At 45.6% G+C, this 19956-nt stretch overlaps 1 protein-coding gene across 1 annotated transcript in view; it reads left to right on the forward strand.

The window, feature by feature from the left end:
* Positions 1–6970, forward strand: part of LOC146856328 (uncharacterized) — a 145846-nt gene extending 138876 nt beyond the window's left edge. Inside the window, exon 5 of the mRNA XM_085651241.1 lies at positions 6615–6970. Coding sequence (XP_085507367.1) covers positions 6615–6970 — 356 coding nt within the window. The remainder of the gene's footprint in view (positions 1–6614) is intronic.
* Positions 6971–19956: the final 12986 nt, after the last annotated feature.

A 19956-nucleotide genomic window follows, 5' to 3' on the forward strand; every position in this document is an offset into this window, starting at 1 on the left:
GGTGGGGGTCTTGGGCAGTTGCACACTTTGCCCTTACCTCAAGCCTTCTCTGGAATCAGACCCACACTCTCTCTGTCCCCAGCTGATGGAATTTATGGTTAATGGTTGAATGTCAGTTGTGGACATGTGCATTCTCTTAGCATAGAGCAAATGTGTGTGTGACTTAAAGATATAATATAGGCACAAAACTATGTTTTTTCATTTTTAAATAAACTTTGAAGTAACATAACTTTTTTAATGTTTATCCCCTTTTTATTAATAAAAGTTATTAACGATGACAAATATATTTTAAATTTGAAAAGTACTATGCATGTCCTTAAATCACAACACCCTCATATTTTCCCCATTGTGATACCAAAGTATCCTGTTTTGGGAATTTTGGAGCATAGGTAGGGTCTCCTCGTGTTTCACATGGTATAACATTTCAGGTTCTGCATAAACTGCAGTTTTTGGTCAAGCAAATCTTTCGTTTGGTTATGTACAGAGGAAAACAGCTTCAAAATCACCAGTGTAGCACTAGTCATATTTTAAGGTGGACCAAATCTTCAGGTAGCAATGATCATGCCAGTTTTATTGTTTTGCATCTATCCCTGAAGAGAACAGTTCTATCTTTCTTCTTCAGGGTCCTGATGCAATTGTTGATAAATTAAAATCCTTCAATTTTTAAATGTAAGAATACCAGAGCACTTTGTACTTACTGAGGATCAACAGGGAGCACAATAAAGAAGGCTTTTAACAGACTGAGTTCTACTGAACTTGATTTAGTGGCCTCTGAACACTGCATTTGAAATACTAGAATGAAGACTGTATTAAACTATAAGCACAGCCACTTGAGTTATTCAGCTATGTTTGACTAAATTATATAGCAAGGAATGACCATTATGTGGCATTATGCAGCACCTTCTGTGGCATTAATAGTTTACCTATTTTAACACACTTGCAAAATAGACCCCAACGCTAGAAAACTATCTTTTTAACATTGCCTTCTCTGAGTCGCAGAGTATATTAGCTTGTGTAAACTACACAATGTTTCACTCAGCAGAAAACAAGCAATTCACATAAAGGTTCACTTCTCTTTTTCTGTGCATCCCAACTGCTTTTAAACTAAGGCTCAGTTTGGGGGCTATTCAATGTTCACCCTATGCCCTTTGACAGCAGCTTGCCTCTGTCGTAAGAACATATGTGACATACAACTGTCTCACTAGAAGGCATTGTAATTTTCAAGAGATCAGACCTCAAAAACATAAGGAAAATGATTGGAAATGTTTCTATACGCTGAGGGTCTTATTGAAGAAATGGCTGTTCTCACTTTTTTTTGAAGAACAGCCCTTATGGTGTAACATGAATTTGCACGAGGAGTGTGGGGATTTTTTAAATGCAGCTGCCAAAGGCCTTTGCTAGTACATCAATTGGAGACAATAATACCAAATATGGAAAAATGTCACCTCTTTAGTGCCTGCTTAACACCTCAATACACTCTAAACAGAATGAGGTTACCATGTATTCCTCATATACATCGCCAAGAGTTTGGTTCTTTCGGAAATACTCAAAACATTAATTATACATTTTCAGGTAGTCTGCTTCAAAAAAATCCTCTCCTAAACACAATATTGTTGTAAATATATTTTGAAGAACACAATAACCATACAAAATAGTTTTTCTTTACAAATAGTATATTTGTTTGGCGGTAGTTCAATTCATTACATAGACGAAAATTCATTAAAACAAGGTACTCAGTCCGCAGTGTGAAATGTGCTTGTGCAAACAGTAAAACATTTAAAATACATAGTAATCAATATGATCTTATTTGAACTTGCCACTTCACTCAGATATGGAATCCCATTAGTGCTGGATAGGTTTAAAGAGTCCATTATTTTATTCTACCCATTTAGGCAGGAGATGGGAGGTGAGCCAAATGAAGCTACAGTGGTCTAATTTTGTGATGAGCTTTGAAAGGTTCAGCCAAATAGCCCTGTATTTGTTGACTTCTATATGATTTTTTTATGAGCCATACATGACGCTTTTTTAACAAGATGATTTTTATCCAAGGTGAAGATAATGTCTTTCATCACTTTATTTAACTGCTTCGTAAACAAAGAGTGTGATACATGTTCAACTCACTCCAGTTGCAACCTGGCAATCAAGACATTCATCCAGGAATTATTCTTTTTAGGTTGGGCAAGATTAGTTTCCCACCATCTGAGTGACCAATGTTGTACTTTTTGCCATTCTTAGTGTGCGCATTTATTTTTTAAAAAGCTGCTTTCTGGCTGATTGTTCTTTGATTAGGCATAACTCAAGCATGAACTGTGCTGGAGATGCATTATGGGGCAGGTTAAATAAAGAGAGATAGATTTCATGTTGGGAGTAGATTAAAAAAGTGCAAAAATTGTCCAGGAAAGTCTTGGTGTCAGATGCAATCGTAACAACAGCTTGGCTTCGATTACTTTTAAAACTGGCAGAACTGAAGGATTCTTAACCAATTTTAAAAATGATTGAAAAGCAAAGAGTAGGGATGTGAGTTTTGGTTTCAGGGTATGTTGAAGTTGCCCCCCTCGGTCATCTAGCCAGACCACCAAATATTTGTATTTATTGTTTTTTAATTGACGAAGTTTCCCCAGGTACCACTTTCCTTGCTTTGTTTGTGTTTTAAAGGTTAAAATCAAATTCATTAATATTGCAATCGTTTTTGAGAGTATCTATTAATCACTGTACACCTTCCCCAGTTTAATTCAGGAGGACCACATCATCAGCATATTGCAAAGATGCAATAGGCTTACCTCCTCTTTCTGCTGGATAAGTTTTGGCTGTTTTGAAATGAAAATTTAATTTGGAACAAAAAGATTAAATATTGTTGGCACTAAGACGCAGCCTTGCTTAAGGTGTCTTTGCATGAGTATTTTTTTATGGAAATCCCTCTGGTTATCTCCAAGCATGACCTGAGCCGAAGTTTCCGAATATTTCTTTATGGTATCAGGAGTGTCATGAAAATATCATGGTGAGCGTCTATAGTTCTCATCTCAATTGTGAGAGCTCATAGTTCCATGATATTTTCAGGACACTCAAGATACAATTAAGTAAGGGGAGAGTTATAGATTTGAAATGGTGAAATTCATGGGAAAATACAATTGTAGAACTGAGTCTTTTCCTTGAAAAAGAGGTGTTACCTCAAAACATGTGTTGATTGTTTTCTACTAGATCGTTTTGTCCAAATAAAAATTAGGAATAAAGAATGCAAGATTATGAAAAAATTTGAGTCCACTGTATATTTATTTGGAGCATCAAATCTATTGAATAATCAAAGGTTCTTCTTTTGAAGACGTATCAATTCTATACCGCACCAGTGGGGTCTTGTTGCTGGAAGTGTGAGGCGCCGGGCATACTAGCTCCTGACCCCTTCCTTTGTAACTTAGTAATGTCCATTAATGGCACTAAGGCCGTATTGGAATGGTGTTGAGGCTGTGTGGTGTCAAATTTTTGAAGATCTCTGTTAGCTCCAAAGTTTGTAATTTCCTTTCTTGCAGTTACTTGTCAGCTGTGTGAACCTGTGGTTGTAAAACAGGGCTTTTATTGTCTCTCCACACATTTTGATAATTTTTTCTGCCTAGTGCCACTAGGCTGAATGGTTATTTATGGATTTACTATTTGTGAAAATGAATCCTTTGGATTCTTGTGAGATACTTATTTCACTAAGAATGTATATTTCTTCCAGCTTATTTATTGCTGAAGATAATTATTTGAAAATCAGGAAAAAGTTTGCTATGAGATTTTTCTTTTACTTTTACTTCTTTATTGCACGTGGACAACATTGTATAAGGCTGATTTTGAATAGATTGTGTTTTATTATTTAAAGATATTGTTATAATTTGTTCCTGATAGTCGGTGATTTTAGCCGTATTGTCTACAACATCTGCGCTTGAGATGACTAGTACTGAAGAGATAACAAGTTTCTCATTTTTGAGAACGTTATCTTCCTGAACGAAGGTGCTGACAATGGATGGCAAGGTAGTGAGTTTTTTAATGATAAATGCAGAGCAACATTCCTGAGATAATAAAGAAGCTTGCTTCTCAGCATTTGCTAATAAGCTTTGTATAAGTGTATATACATTTTCAAGATGTGATGAATCAATTGAAGACTTGTATCTTGCACAGGTTTCAAGTAGAGATATTGGGAGATCACATTTGTTGGATTGATAGTCACTTGCATTTCCTGTGGTGGTAAGTGTGGTAAATAATTTTAAAACTGGTGGTTGTGAGTTGTTGCCAACAATCCAGTTCACTATCCTTTTCAGCATGACAGGGTGATTTTATCTCGGTTGATATTCCATTTCTGTGTAAATGGGAAGTGGGCTTTAAAAAAGAACTGGAGCGCCTATTTAGTGCAGGTTGTTGACTATGGTCTGCTTCATAGCCTGTGCTCCCTGAGCCCAAGACCCTTTACATATGTGTGTATTCTGTTTGCACCCTGAATAGCACGAATATATTGTCTCTGAGCTGTGAAAAGTGATAGAAAAATTGGTTTGCCTTGGGGGATCCAGAAGTGTCTGTTACCTGCTTTGGGATTTACTTTTCCATTATGCTCCCGATAATTATAGGTAGGTAATTTATCAGTCTGAAGTTTTAATGATATTAAGTCCTTCATTTGTAGGGCTACTCTAGCTCTTGTGCTGATGCCAGTTGAACAGCTGCCTGTTCTTTCTTTTAGGTTTTCAATAATAGCCCTTGATTTTAGCCCGGATGATCAGTGCTTAGTGTAAAAGTATTGCATTTTGTTTTATTTTATTTAAACTCAACTATTTAGTTTAGTTTTAATGCATGGCAGGTGGGAGTTTACCTGAATATTGTGCTGGGCCTTATTTTATGTGGGCCTTTCTCTGGACTTTTGTCTTGTCTTATTTACTGTGCCCTTTAAGTCAGCAGTTAAACGTAGCCAGAGGACTTGAATTGTAGAGGTGTCAGTTAACCTACCAATGGCTTTGCTCCCAGTTTGTATATTCAATTTAATTTAGTTTGTAATTTATCATTATGTACATTTCTGGACTGCCTTGAAAACGCTGGAGGTGTTACTAGCCGGGGGGTTGTTTTTTTTCTAAGAGTTTCTTAGCGGGTAGATGGTTGTAAATATTCAAGAAACAGATAACCCCAATGTTATTCTAACTGACGCTGCAAGGGGAAGCTGGGCTGAAAAAAACACCCACCAGACCCTATCTGGCAGCCTGGAGAGATATAGTAGTCAGACTGCCAGCAACCATCGATGACAAAAATGGGCACCCTGGGGGGACGTGGACAACCGCTGAGCAAAATGGCCCCTTCCTAAGGCGGCTCTGACCAACAGCGCCCGTCCCTGAGTAAATCCGGCCACATATCCTACCTATAACTGGTTTCGAGATCACCTTGCGACACCGGAATACGCAGCGGACCAATTGAGCTGTGAAACCGCTGATCCCACTGTGCGGTTCCGGCGCTGCTGCTGAATCCATGCCTGCTGGTGTACCAACCCTGATGGCCGTGATCCTGTGGCTCTATCGAGGGGGCCGGGGACTGCCTATACGCTGCGGGGTGGCCCTACGGTGGTAGCTGAGCCGTGTGGCGTCTAGCGGGCTCCCGTGAAACACCGCTGCTTTCCTCGGCGCCGGGCGGGCCTCTGGGCTTGGCCTGTGGGGCGTGAACGGCATGGATCGGCGCGTTGCTCACTAGGGCACCAAGTGTTGAGGGTGATGAGCAGCAGGAGTGCCCATCCATCTGGAGGCGATACTGGGGCCGCCCGCATAGCTGACCCAGGAGGTGTGGCCCCCCCAAGTCCAAGGTTGGGCCTTGAGGTGAGGAGATCCATCGCCTGTACCAGGACGGCATGAGCCAGCCCTTCTCTTCCCATACAGCTCGGGGCGGAGGAGGTGGGGAAGCACGCGCCCCTGTAATCCCGTGTTGCCCGGGCCTTGGGGGGGGCCTGTTTGGTAGATTGCGACCCTGTCGGCGGCCGCCGGGGGGCACGGAGACAGCAGTTCTTGGACCCCCTGAGGCAGCGAAAATCACAGATGAGAGGCCTCGTGACCGGCCCGAGCTTTGAACTGCTGCAGGGAGCCCTCACTGGCAATATTGCTGGCCTTGGCCCTGCTCCCACTGCGCTTTCATCGAGTCTACAGCGCCGGGCCTGTCACACATGGTCCTGGTGCTCTCCTGCAACCAAGCAGAGGACTCATCACCTTGACACCGGGGGTCTGTTTTCACAGCCTGATGACTTTGTCTGTTCCTGGACATCCCCCGGCCCACATCGCGATCTGCAGCCTATCGGGGGGAGCTCCACCGACGTTTGGCGGTGCCTGAAGGGGTACTGGCCTGGTCCCCTCCCTATTCCCCTGGTAATGTTTGGTTTGCAAGGGTCGGGACATGGCTGGAGGTCGAGGCGCGAAATCGGTGGTCCAGGCCAAGCTGAGTAAATTCGCATGGGACAAGGCGGCTGGTGCAGGGGCCTTGTCCAGGGGAGCGGCAGCAATCCGGAGGTGAGGTGAGGGAACCTACACTGCAGGATTTTCTCACTGCCATCACGTCTGTCCGTACATCATTGGAGTCACAGATTGATTCTGTGTCCTCTGAAGTCTCCCTCATACGTGCAGATATGCGCTCCATGAAAACCCGATTGAAGGATGTGGAACTTAAAGCGAGCTCCCTGGTTGAAGACACTTCTGACCTGCAGCGCAAGATGGACGACCTAAGGGTCCACACCGACAAACTAGAGGTGCAGCTGGACGACTATGAGGGATGCTCTCAACGCAACAATGTCTGCATACTGGGAGTCCTGGAGAGGGTGGAGGGACTGGTTGCAGACCTGTTCGTGGAAGAATTGATCACCACTTATCTCAAACCAAGCGGTCTCTCAAACTTCTTCTCTGTGGAAAGGGCGCAGTGGGTGCCGGGCAGCAGACCAAGACCTGGTGCCCCTCCAAGGCCTTTTGCTGGCTTGGATCTTTAACTTCAAGGATAGAGACATTATCCTTCAAGCGGCCAGATCGTTGCCCCCACTAGACTTCCAGAATAGCAAGATCACCTTTTTCCAGACTTCCCCCTCAAAGTACAGATACAGCGCCGAAGCTTCCTTGACTTCAAGAAAGCGCTTCGTGAAAAAGATCTGAAATACGCCACGCTCTTCCCGGCCAAGCTGAGGGTGGAATCCAATGGGAAAGCTTGGTTCTTTGCCACCCCGGTGGAGGCCTGGGACTGGTTGGACGGCTGGCGCACTGTGGGCCGGAAGGGCAACCGTGCCCAAGGAGTGAGGAGCGACAAGGGAACTGATGGATCTGACGGCGGCTCGCTGCCTGGGGAACTGGAGGTGGTGTCTGGAGGGTCCTAATGGCCGGTCTTTATGTTATTCTTCTTGGGGGCTGGGGACTCTTTATTGACCTCAGGACTGGGTTGCGGTCAGGCCCCTCTTAGTGACTGAACTGCTCCTGATCCAAGATTCCTAGTACTTATGGTGATGGTCATAACGTGTTTTGGTATTGATTGGTGCTTCCGAACGAGTAGTGTTTAACTGTATGATTACCAGTTACTTATTTCTCAGGGACGGTGCCAGGTTGGTTACATGCACCCATGAGTTTGAGGGGTGTGCAATAAGCACTCTGCAGGTTTGGGTGGGCGGGAGTTTCTGACACCGCCATGCAGGGAGGCAGGGAGGCAGGGAGGGGGGTTCCGGCTTGCGACTTCCGGGTGCTTGTTGGGGTGGGGGAGGAGATTGTTTTAATTTGTGTTGTTGTTTTTTTCCTGTTTGGATATAACATATTTGATATGCTTCAGGTATTGACAGTTATAGGCCCCATGCTCTCGGTATATCTATCCTTGAATGTCCACGGATCTCCGAATACGTCTCCTTCTGGGGGCCTTCCTCGTTGGTTTCCTCCATTACTGAGCATACTCTTACGAGGGGGTGATGGGTACAACAATTAGACACGAGCTTAGGTTGCTGTTGTGGAATGTCAATGGGCTGGGAGACAAGATCAAGCGAGGTGTGGTTCTCCAATTTTTAAAACATCACTCCCCAGATGCCATCTTCCTACAGGAGACCCACCTGCTTGGGAATGCTTGCAAGGCCCTGTCGCGATGGGGTCTCCAGCTGGTGGCCCACTCGGCTTTTGGCTCTGGTTCCCGGGGAGTGGGTATACATGTCCGGAAATCGTTCCCTATGACTTGACTCAGTCCGCACTGATGTCCTGGGTAGATTTGTGGCTGTCTCTGGGACCTGGGAGGGGCGTATACTCAATCTCCTCTCAGTTTACATACCACCAGGATTATTCTCTCAGGCCTTCATAGATCTTGGGGACCTCCTTCTGAACTTACCCGATGGCAGGCTGTTGATTGGGGCGACTTCAACTCCATTGTCTCTGACTCCCTTGACCGATGGCCCCAGAAGGCCCTGCCGCCCGCCCGCAGGCGTATACACAGCTTTTTGGGAGCGATGGGCCTGGTCGATGTGTGGAGGAACTTGCACCCGACCAAACTACAGTACACTTATCTCTCTGGCCCTCATGACAGTATGTCTCGCATTGACTATGTGTTGATGCTAGCGCATCATCTCCACATTGTCAGAGACATACACCATCTGGCTAGGGGGATCTCCGATCACTCACCCATTCAGTGTCGCTTAGAGGTTGGCGAGCCCACAGTCGGTCGTGTTGCCCCCGATTAACTCCTGGTACCTCACGACTCCCCACATCAGTGACAAGGTTCTGAGCGAGTCTGATCTTTACTTTCAGGAAAATGAAGGGTTGGTCGACTCGCTGATTACACTTTGGGAGGCCTAGAAGGTGTTTATACTGGAGGTGGTCTTTGGCTGGATTGCCGGACAGCGCAGGGAGAAAGCAGCAGATGCGACGCGCTTACAGGGGGATCTTAGACTTAGAAAACGCAATCCAGACACAGAACACGGCGGAAGTGCATCAGAAGCTGCATATTAAGATCAAGGAGTTCTCTGACCTGGCCACGGAGGCCGCCAAGACGCATTATAGGGCCACGCTCACCAGAATCTACGATGTAGGGGAAAGGCTGGTAAATTACTGGCCTGGTTGGATCGAAGAGATAGGGCTCAGCGGGTAGTGGTTGAGATAGAAACAGACTCACACTCTTGCCTCACTGCACCACAAGATATTGCAGACGCCTTTGGCCAATACTATCAGTTGCTTTACACATCCCACACGTCGCATACGGAGGAGGAGGCTTCCTCACTCTTATGGGATATCTCGATGCCGTCGCTCGCCGAGGAGGAGTGCTCAGAACTCGATCTTGACATTACAGTCACAGAGGTTGAAAAGGCCAGCCAAGACTTGCATGGGGGAAAGCATTGGGCCCTAACGGTCTGCCCATTGAGTTCTTCAAGCTCAAGGTGAGCAAGACGGCACATTATCTCACCGAAATGTACCGTGAAAGTAAAAAAGAGGACCAACGCCTCGCCAACATTATCGCAATCCATAAAGCGGGTAAGCCAGCCAATAAGTGCTCATCTTATCGGCCCATCTCATTGCTTAACAGTGAAGCGAAAATCCTTCTGAAAGTTCTTGCCACTCGCCTGCTCAGGGTCCTCGCATGCCTGGTCCATCCGGACCAATTGGGATTCATGCCTGCCCATAATACCTCCCTCAACTTGCGCAGGCTCCATGGAGTGTTGTGCCGAGTTGACACGATCAGGAAGGATGCTGTCGTGGTATCCCTAGATGCAACTTCGGCATTCAACACCATCGAATGGCCCTACTTGTTTGCAGTTCTTCATAAGCTCGGTTTTGGGCTCAAATTTATCAAATGGGTGCGGCTTCTGTATCATCAACCACTTGCTCAAGTGGTCGTTAACAATAGGAAATCTCCTGTTTTCGTTCTCAGCAGGGGCACCAGACAGGGTTGCCCCTTGTCTCCGCTTCTCTTTGCATTAGCCCTAGAGCCCTTGGCGACATGGGTTTGCCAGAACCCCGTCATATGGGGCCTTAAATGGATGGCAGGGTGGGAGGACTGCATCTCGCTGTACGCGGATATTTTACTTTACTTGGCCTCCCCGGCGGCATCCCTCAACGTGATTTGGGATATATTTCATGTGTTTGGTAGGGTTGCGGGGTATTCAATAAACTGGTCTAAATCGGTGCTCTATGTCCTTTATGGCAAACGGCCTTTACTTCCTTGGGGTTGCCAATTGGAGGAAGCCGCCGACGGCTTTAAATACTTAGGGATCTGGGTCTCTAAAGCGTCCAAGACTGGAAATCACTTCCGTTGACTCTTTTGGGACGAGTGGCCCTATTCAAAATGATGTCCCTTCCTAGACTTTTATATGCGTTACAGAACACCCCACTTTCTGTCGCAGCCTCGTATTTCAGGGAGATCGACGGTATCGTTCGGGACTTACTGTGGGAGGATAAGCCACCCCGCATTGCATAACATAAACTCACGTTGGGATGGTTTGACAGGGGAATCGAACTCCCGGATATTAGGAGATACTATTGGGCATTGCAACTTGCAGCAATTAACCAATGCATGTACAGACCACAGGGGGACCCGACCTTTTAGATCGACAGGTGGTTCCTCCTGTGTGGCGGCTTCGAGGGTGCTTTATATTAAAGATCTTTGAAACCTGCTCTGACTGGCCTGACCGGACACGCGGTGCACTTGTGGAGGGTGGCTACTAGGAGTCTGGAATGAGAGGGAAAGCTCACACAGGCCATGCCACTCTGGCACAGTGAGCAGCTAGGCAAATTGATCCGCTCGAAGGGCTTCCATAGATGGGATCTCGTAGGTATCTCCAGGGTGGGTGATCTATGGAAGTAAGGGGATGTGGTCCCTTTTCCCCGGTTACAGCAAGAAGATGACCTAGCCCAGTCTGAATATTTCAGGTATCTCCAAATTAGGCATGCCTTGCTAGCTGTGCTTCCCAGGGGTAGGGTAGTGAACTCCCCGAATCCTCCCCACTCGAAGATAGGTTCTTAGACGGTGATCTACCGGAGATGGCCATTTCACTTATCTACAAAAAGCTCATCAACAACATGGCGGACCCCTTGACCCACTTCAGAGCCAAATGGGACCATGATGTGGCTGGTCTAGATGATGAGGTGTGGCAGGCGGCAGTGGCCTTCCCTTGGGAGGTGGCCATCTCCTCCAGGCTTCGCCTGGTGCAGTTAAAGCTTCTCCACAGATCCTACTTGTCGGGCCCCTGATGGTCAGCATGGGTTACACGTTGGATGAGGCTGTGTGCGACAGTGTGGTCAGGAGAGAACTTTTATCCATACCCTCTGGGAATGCGCAGTTATCCAGAGTTACTGGGAGGGGGTGGTGCGCCAGATGGAGGAAGCGTTGGGGCAACAGATTTACTGTGGTGCGCCAGATGGAGGAGGCGATGGGGCAACAGATCCACTGTAATATTAAATTGGCCTTGATGAACATCTGGGACCCTACTGACTTGAACTCCAGGGAATGTATGTGGGTCACTTTGGGGCTGATGGTTGCTAAGAGGAATATTGCCCGATTATGGAGGGCACAGAAACCGCCTCATGTGGCTGATTAGGGCAAAGATATGGATTGGTGTATGGTTACGGAGAAGTTCATCTATGTAGCCAAGGGGTGCCCGAACAAATGGACGCAAATATGGTGGCAATGGAATGTCCACAGGGGAGAGATTTGTGAACCCCCGAGATCCAGGGAAGATCCTATTGGTGGGACCTAATTCTTTACAATTGAAACTGTCAATGTTGTGTGTGCTAAATGTTTTAAAGACCCATTCCATGTGCAAATCTTATTGCTATCTTGCATATACCTGTATAGCCTCTGTGTCATGCCTAATTTTCAATAAAAAGAATTAATTTAAAAAAAAGAAATGGGCACCCTGACCTCTGCCCATGGCTATTGCCCGCAAAAATAGGAGGAACTCAAGGAGCGCAAACAACCCATAAGAATGAGACCACCAGCAGCATTTAATGTGCTAGTTCAACTCTCTCCTCACGTATGCTTGGTGAAAGTGGAGACCAACACCATCTTCAAGGTCCGCTGGGACTGCCGGGGTGGGGATGCGGCTTGATCAGCCGTTAGCCATACATAGAGCAAGTAATTGGCAGAAAGGTCCTTCACTCTGTCCAGCCAGCATCAGCTACCACCCCCATTTTTTAAACCTCTTTTTATTGTTTACATTGTGCAATCTTCACAATAAGTGTCCACTGTACACATATGTGTCTGGGTTGTACATAAACAAAGGAGTCCCTCGATTGAGGTTTCTTAATTATGAATGAGCAAATGTATAACAAAACAGTTACACACACTGGTTCCTGTTTTTCAGTTCTCACAAGAAGTGGTCTTCATTTGTACAGGCTATAGTAGAGTAATAGGAAGGTTCGGACAGGCCTACTTTAGTCAGGTCCACCAAGGCCTGTGAGAGGTTATCACTTTTGGGGCTATCTGCTCCCCTTATCTTTGGCACTGACTGTGGAATCAATGGAGATATTCCTTGGGGTACTGGCTTGGTTACGGTATTCCAGAAAGGATTGGTGCCCCTCTCTCCATAAACTGGCTAGAGGACTCCTGTGCACTGCACTTGCTTCTTCTCTTAGGACCACTTTTTCCTCAGCACTAGACCAATAGTCTACCTCAGCGTTCCATCTCGTGTTGGTAGGGCCCTTTCTAGATTTCCATGTCCTCGTAGTCAGATTTTTGGAAAGAGCAAGGTCCAACAGTCTGTTTCCAGCTTTTTTGTTCTGTGTCCTATGGAACCACCCTCAAAAAGCGATTCTCTGGTGTCATCTCAATGTCCCTGCCCAGGGTCTCTCCTAGGTGTGTGACAATATTCAGCAATCAGTTTGTAAATTAGGGCAGCTCCAATTCATACAGAGGAAATTAGCAGATTGAGACGAACATCTGGGACAAAGTCTCTGGTCTCCACCATATATATGCCATATTTTCTAGGCAGTGATATAGGTTTGGTGCAGGAAATTATACTGGGTAAATTTCAGTCTTGTGTTACAGGACACCCTCTTTGTGTAATTCAATATCCTGCCCCATTCCCTGTCTACTATGGCATGCTCTAAGTCCTCTTCCCATTCATGCCTTACCTTTAGTGTGCCAACCCACATCACCCCATTGATTGCCCTATACAACAAAGCAATCAAATATCTCCCACTTTATATTGTTAGAAGCAGGTGCAGGACAGCCTGTTGTGAGGGTGTCCTGCTCTGTAAACGCATGTGTGAGTGCCTCATATGTCAGAAACTGAGGCCAAAGTCTTGTATCAACTGCTCAGAAGGCATGACAGTACCATTTACATAAGTCTCCCAACATAACGAGGGCAAGTTCAGTCCATTGTCCCAGATGGTGAGCCTTAAAAAACAATGAATTATTTCCTCCCGTGGCCCCCTGTGGAAGACCTGCAAGTGGTATAGCAGGGAATTATAGAGAAAATAGTATTAAGTCAGTTTAATGCAGTTGTTCGAGCACTTCAAGGCTATGGTGAGTAAGGTCGGCATTTTCTAGGATGGTTTTACCTTCTACAGCAAGAGGGCTGTCAGAGCTCTCTGGTTAAGCTCCCTTCTGACTTGTCCCATATCCCCATTCTTTTCTCTGTCTAACCAACGAGCAATCCAGTGTAGCTGTGCTGCTGGGTAATATAGCTTTAAATCAGGAACACTGAGGGGATTTGATACTTAAGGTTGTCTAGGGCAACTTTCTTTCTCCTTGTGTCCCAGATCAAATCCTGTACCAAGGAATCCACCTGCCGGAACCATTGCCAGGGGACGCGAATTAGAAAATTGGCAGAGAAATAGAGCAGCCTGGGTAAGAAAGAAAAATTTGTTAAGGCTATTCATGTCACATTTGGGAGTCTAAGTCACTTAGCCCTTGAGTGCCCAGAACACAACCCCCAAATTCTCATCTTTCAAGTCAGAAGGGGAGTAGTATATATTCACCCCTAACTATTTAAAGGTGCGGGGTCCATAGCATTCCCAACATCTATATATTAGGCTCCTCTCACTCCAGTGTTAAGGGGAAATGATCCATTTTGGAATTGTTTGCTTTCAGTCCCTAGATTTCTCTAAAGTCCCTTAGTAGCAGCTGAGTCTGAGTCAAGTCAGGTTCTCCATTTCTGATGTAGAATAAGATGTCAGTATTTAAGGATACCATATGGGTATTGTCCATTGTGAGAAACCTCTGCCCCCACCCTCCGCCCTACCCACTGCTGCTAGATATTCAATTGCTACAGCCGAAAGCTGCGGCGAGAATGGGCAACATTGTCTGGGGCCATGATATATTGGGTATTAAGAAGAGATTCACACTCCCATCTGAACCCTTGCCCTCGGATTTGCATAAAGTGTCTCAATCCAAGAGAGCTCTATCGTACCATATCATACACTTTCTCCAGATCCACTGAAGCAACCAGTGTCTGGGGGAAAGCATCCACGTCCGTCTTGTCCAAGACATGATACAGTTTACTCAAATTGTGCAACATGCCACGAGTCAGTAGAAATCCCTTCTGATCTCCATGATCCAGCATGTGATGGGAGAAGCATGTTGCCAGTATCTTGCTACGATTTCTTAAATCAAGGTCCCAAATAGGGAACAGTTGGTGGAAGAGACCGTATCTGGATCTTTCAAAGTTGGTGAATCTCTGCTGATGTACCCCTTTATAAGTTTTATGTGATCATGTTTAAGATAATACCAGAAAATGTATTACTTCTTGCAATATGAGGCTCAGTTTGTGTTTTAGTCAACCATACATGATTTTAAATGCTTAACATACAAGTTGTATGTATGTATATTTATTGACTTTTGTGGCCTAATGGCAGAATAAAGTACTGTTTGATTGATTGTCTGTATCTGTAGGTTTAAGGGGACCACTAGCTCCTCTTGGGTTGTCTCAGGGAGCTCTACCTTCTCCAGGGCAGCAGCATACATCTCAGCCAACTGTGGAACTTGGAGGTCAGAGTAAGTGTAATTAAATTCAGCCGGCAGCTCATCCAGCTCCAGCCTCTTTCCTCTGATCAGCTTTTTATTGGCACCTCGTATTTCATTCTTGGTTGGCAGACCACCCAGTGCCTTCCTATCTCCTCTTTCCTGTATCCTGAAAAAGGCCCTGTCAAGGAAAGCTTCTGCTGGATCGCAGGTAGCCACTTCCTGTGGACCATATAATGTCTTATTGTAGTCTAAGAAGGCATTGTCAATAAATCATGGAGCTTCTGGTCCCCTGGACGTGTAACATTGGAGAGCATCTTGACTCCGATCTAATAAGCCAACCCAACAATCTACCTGGACCGCCCTCCCTTTTGTGTACTCTAGTGAGATATTCACAATAATGGTGACATTGGAGCTTGTCAATAAGTTTTGTACATTCAGTTTTGCTACCGTCAAGCCTCTGTTTTGCATTTGGGTTTTATGCCACCTCCAATTCTAAATCATGAATTGTTTTGTCCAGCGAAACCAACTCAGCATCCAGTTCCCTGCCAAGTCACTATGAGGTTATTATGGTCAGAAATCGTTTTCCCCAGGTACTCTGACCGCACCAAAGATGGGCTCAGCTGGCTCGAGCATAAAACTCTGTTGAGGAGGGCATGGACATCATGTAGCTATAATAAAATATATAATCCTTTGTCATTCCGTGGTGTAACCTCCAAATATCTAGCAACTCCCAACTCTGTATCCAGCTGGTAAACCCCTTTGCCACTTTAATTGACTGTGCCCTTGACACTGATGGTATATAGTGGTAAAATTGGACATCGTTAACACAATTATAATTTCAATTCAGTAGCATGAGGAGGATGTCATAAATCCAAGTTGCAGTGAGAGGGTGTCTAAAAAGTCAATCTGGTCATAATTTGGGGCGTATATGCTACCCAGGAGAACCTGCTGCAAATCCAGCCTGCCTGATGCCAACACCATTCTTCCCCTGACAGAGCAAAATACCTCATTTTTTGCTGGTGAAGGATGTCCCAACCGCCAAAAATGTTTGGTGTATTATTACATCACTAAAACCTTAGACACTTTTATTTTCATTATAAGATGGCGTTTATCATTAAAAGATGGCATTAAAGGTTTTCTATTGTGTACTCTTTCTCCTAACAGACACACAAGTAAAACATCATTGTTCACATTCTTTTTTTTAATGTGTTTATTCAGTTCTCAAGACAGCACAGCAACAAATAGTGCAGCAAAGCATAATCAATTAAATACACATTGTGGATGCGGTAGGTTCGTGAGTAGGGAATCCCAGGTAGGAGCAAGTAAATGGGAAAGTAGAGACACAATCATTACTCAGATGTCTGCCTTCCAACACACATCTCCTGCGGGAGGCCTACAAAAGCCTAATCAAGTTACTCTCCAGAAATGTGCTTACTGGTGCCAGAGGGGGCAGGCTAATGTGCTTGTGAAAGTGGCAGTCCAGTTCCAGAGTTAGCCATTTCAGAGACTGCATCTTTCCTCCCAGGTCGAGCCTATTTCATGCCCAAAGGCTGTGTCATGTCAAACAATGCAACTAGCATGGTAGTCTAGTACTCTAAATCCCTTTCTGCATGCTTGTCTGTTTGTACCTTCTAGAGTCTGCAGTCCTCCGCAGCTGCCCATTCCAACGATTCAGCCCTTCATTTAAATAAACTCGGTGGGTTAGGGATGGCCCAGTGAATGGCAATACGTCATCGTGCTAGGACTAAGTCCAACTGTGCAAACCTGTATCTCATTTTATTCCCCTTTTTAGGTCTTGGCCTGGCGAAAGCAGCGCATGCGCAACTCTGCCATGCAGAGGGCTTCTTGGAATCAATACGAATTCCGAAGTCGTGTCCCTTCTCCGCCTTCAGCTTTCATTCGAGCGCGTTGTTTGGCATCACAAATTATGCCAGAGGCAGTGCAATGATTGCACCAAAGGCATGTCAATCCCTCCTTGTTGCCACCCTGTCTCCTTTTAGCCACGCCCAGCGGGATTGGATCTCTCACTTGCGGCGTGATACTGTCTCCTTCATTAGCTGGGACGCACTCTTTCTTTTTCATTGTGAGCACGGGCCGCAGCTTGAGCACTTGAGTCTCTCCCCGCTGCACACTGGCGACAGCTTGAGCACGTGATTGTTGATGTCGTTAATACCAGATGATTATTTAAATCCAGGTGAAGTACTGATTCTTGGATTTGGGAAAACAAACCATTTGCTTGTGGGAATTCATTCATCCCCACCCCCTTTCCCACGTGGTGTTGTTGTCATCAGCTCGGCCTGTGACCTCTTTCGACCAGGGTCGTAAGGCAAGCCTCTGCCGGCCGAGTGGGGAAGGGACTGCAGCCCTTCTAGGGCCCCCAAACGTCAGGGGGGCCCATTCAGCCTAAGGCCACTCAATGTACATCCAGGATATAGAAAATGTATTTAAAGTAACAAATGAGCCAAAGGGGGACGTGACAGGAACATGTATGTTTGTGAAATTATTAGCACCAAAAAACAAATTTCATTCTGTTGTAACGTGCGCATGGGTTAGAGCCAAGATTGTTATACTTTGAAGTACATCTCAACTTTGTTTAATCTTCATATTATATCAATAGTTGGTAGGTTTGGGAAAATCAGTGTGGGTTTTATTTTACAATGTTTAGGCGTTTCGGAGTTGAAAACGGTGGGGCTAGAGATGAAAGAGGGCTCATGGAAAACCGTGTCGAACAATGTTGTTTTACAATGAACATCAGGTTTGACAGCTATGTACTCTGGTATTATAACCATAAATAAGTACATAATCTTGTACTTCATTTGTCTGCCTTTCTGTGCCCCGGCAATGTTTCTTAAAAGGCATGTGCATTGATCTGTAGAAGATGAAATGCGGAGCTGCCCATGCAAACTGCAAGTTGCACACAGCTATATCCTCTGCATGTTCAACCCACACAGCTGTTCACAGTTACTAACCGATTGCGCTGGTTTGTCTCTTTTGTATGAGCTACATCAAGCCCTGGCGTTTGTTGAAAGGGGAGGGTGGCTTTTGTGTAGGTGCGTTTGAGAACTGCAGAGGGTGAAATCCCATCATAAGGCCACGTGGACGGCTCACTCCAGCCTGGCGTTCTTCATTTTATTGTGACGTCATGCCAAACCAAACCAAAACAGAACTGCAAGTCCCAGAATGCAAAGCGCTGTTGGCTTAAAAATGGCATGGAGGTGGAAGACGTCACACAGGATATCCAGCTGCTTTCCAAGCATGTGCACATAAGACCCTCATGCCCTAAATACCAACAGGATCTCACTAGAATTATTTAGCATTAATTTTTAGGTCACAAAAAAAATAAACATCCAGCGCTAGACGAATTCACACACGTCTGTGGACTGCTCTCTCTTTCAAGTGCGGCTCTCACGGAGGGTTCCCTGTTTGAACAAGCATTAAAAATGCAATATGTGTCGACGTCATGCCAAACCAAACCAAAACAGAACTGCAAGTCCCAGAATGCAAAGCGCTGTTGGCTTAAAAATGGCATGGAGGAGGAAGACGTCACACAGGATATCCAGCTGCTTTCCAAGCATGTGCACATAAGACCCTCATGCCCTAAATACCAACAGGATCTCACTAGAATTATTTAGCATTAATTTTTAGGTCACAAAAAAAATAAACATCCAGCGCTAGACGAATTCACACACGTCTGTGGACTGCTCTCTCTTTCAAGTGCGGCTCTCACGGAGGGTTCCCTGTTTGAACAAGCATTAAAAATGCAATATGTCTCTACCCCGTCAGTTTCCGAATGAATTTTGGCCCCCGGAGTTTAGAGACAAACCTCTGCCAGTTCCTTCGGTGCGCAACCTGGGAGCCATGCTGAACAACAAATTAAGTATGGAAACCCAGGTGATGAAAACTGTGGGGATCTGCACAGCCCTGCTTCGATCACTGCGGAAAATCATGCCTCTTCTCCCGGCACAAGCCAGGGCGTCGATAGTCAGGTGCACGATACTCAGTCGCCTTGACTATTGCAACGCCCTGCTCCTGGAGTCTCCAGTCACGATGATGGACCGACTACAGCGAATTCAGTCTGCCGCCGCCAAGCTGGCTCTTGGCTGGACGAGGAGGGCCTCGGCCACAGCGGCTCTGGCTGAGCTACACTGGCTACCCTTAAAACAACGAGTGGCCTTCAAGTCCCTCTGCATTGTCTTTAAGGCTCTGCACGGACTTGGACCCAAACCTCTGCAAGCCCTGTTTCTGTGGTACACTCCTGCCAGAGACCTACGTTCATCCTCTGCCTGTCTGGTAAAGGTGCCCAGATTCAACAGAACCAGAACAGGGGGCAGATCCTTCAGTGTTGCAGCGGCCAAGCTGTGGAACAGCCTGCCCACTGACATACGTCAGATATCACAGCTTCTTCCATTCAGGAGACGTATCAAGACCTGGCTCTTCCCCAAATAAATTGTCCGTCTGACTGTTCTCCCGGTTATCCGTTAACAGAGTAATTTCCAGCGCCAGGAAGCCTGCAAGGTGTCAGTCGCGCTTTACAAATTCTCAAAATAAATAATAAAATAAATAAATTAAGTTAAAGCCATTTGCTTTGCTATACAATACCATTAGCAAAGCAAATGACTGTAACTTAATCAAAGGCGAGACCTATTGCATTTTCAATGCGTGTTTGAAAGTTGCAGTAGCCCTAACAGACATTGCCGGGGGCTAAGTTCCATTGCCACTTTCATTACTTTACCTACCTCCTGTTGTAGCCCAGCCCAAAACGCTCGCCATTGCACACATTTTCATGCAATGTGAGCAAAGTCTGCTTGGCTCTCACCGCACCCGGCAGAATTATACTGGGTGTAACGGGTAAGCCCTGTGCAAGCACTTTGGAGTCATATATGCCCTATGAAGAAAGTAAAATTGCACCAATTTAAATCTGGCATTTCTGGCTACTTCCTGTACATGTACAAGAGCTCTATTCCACTCTCCATCTGTAAGCGGGGATGCCAGCTCCCTGTCCTAGGTGGCACATAGTTTCGCTGTTTTCAACTGCCTATCATTTTTTTAAGGCTGAAG

This window comes from Triturus cristatus, chromosome 4_1, assembly GCF_964204655.1.
Source record: "Triturus cristatus chromosome 4_1, aTriCri1.1, whole genome shotgun sequence".
NCBI classification, from domain to species: Eukaryota; Metazoa; Chordata; class Amphibia; order Caudata; family Salamandridae; genus Triturus; species Triturus cristatus.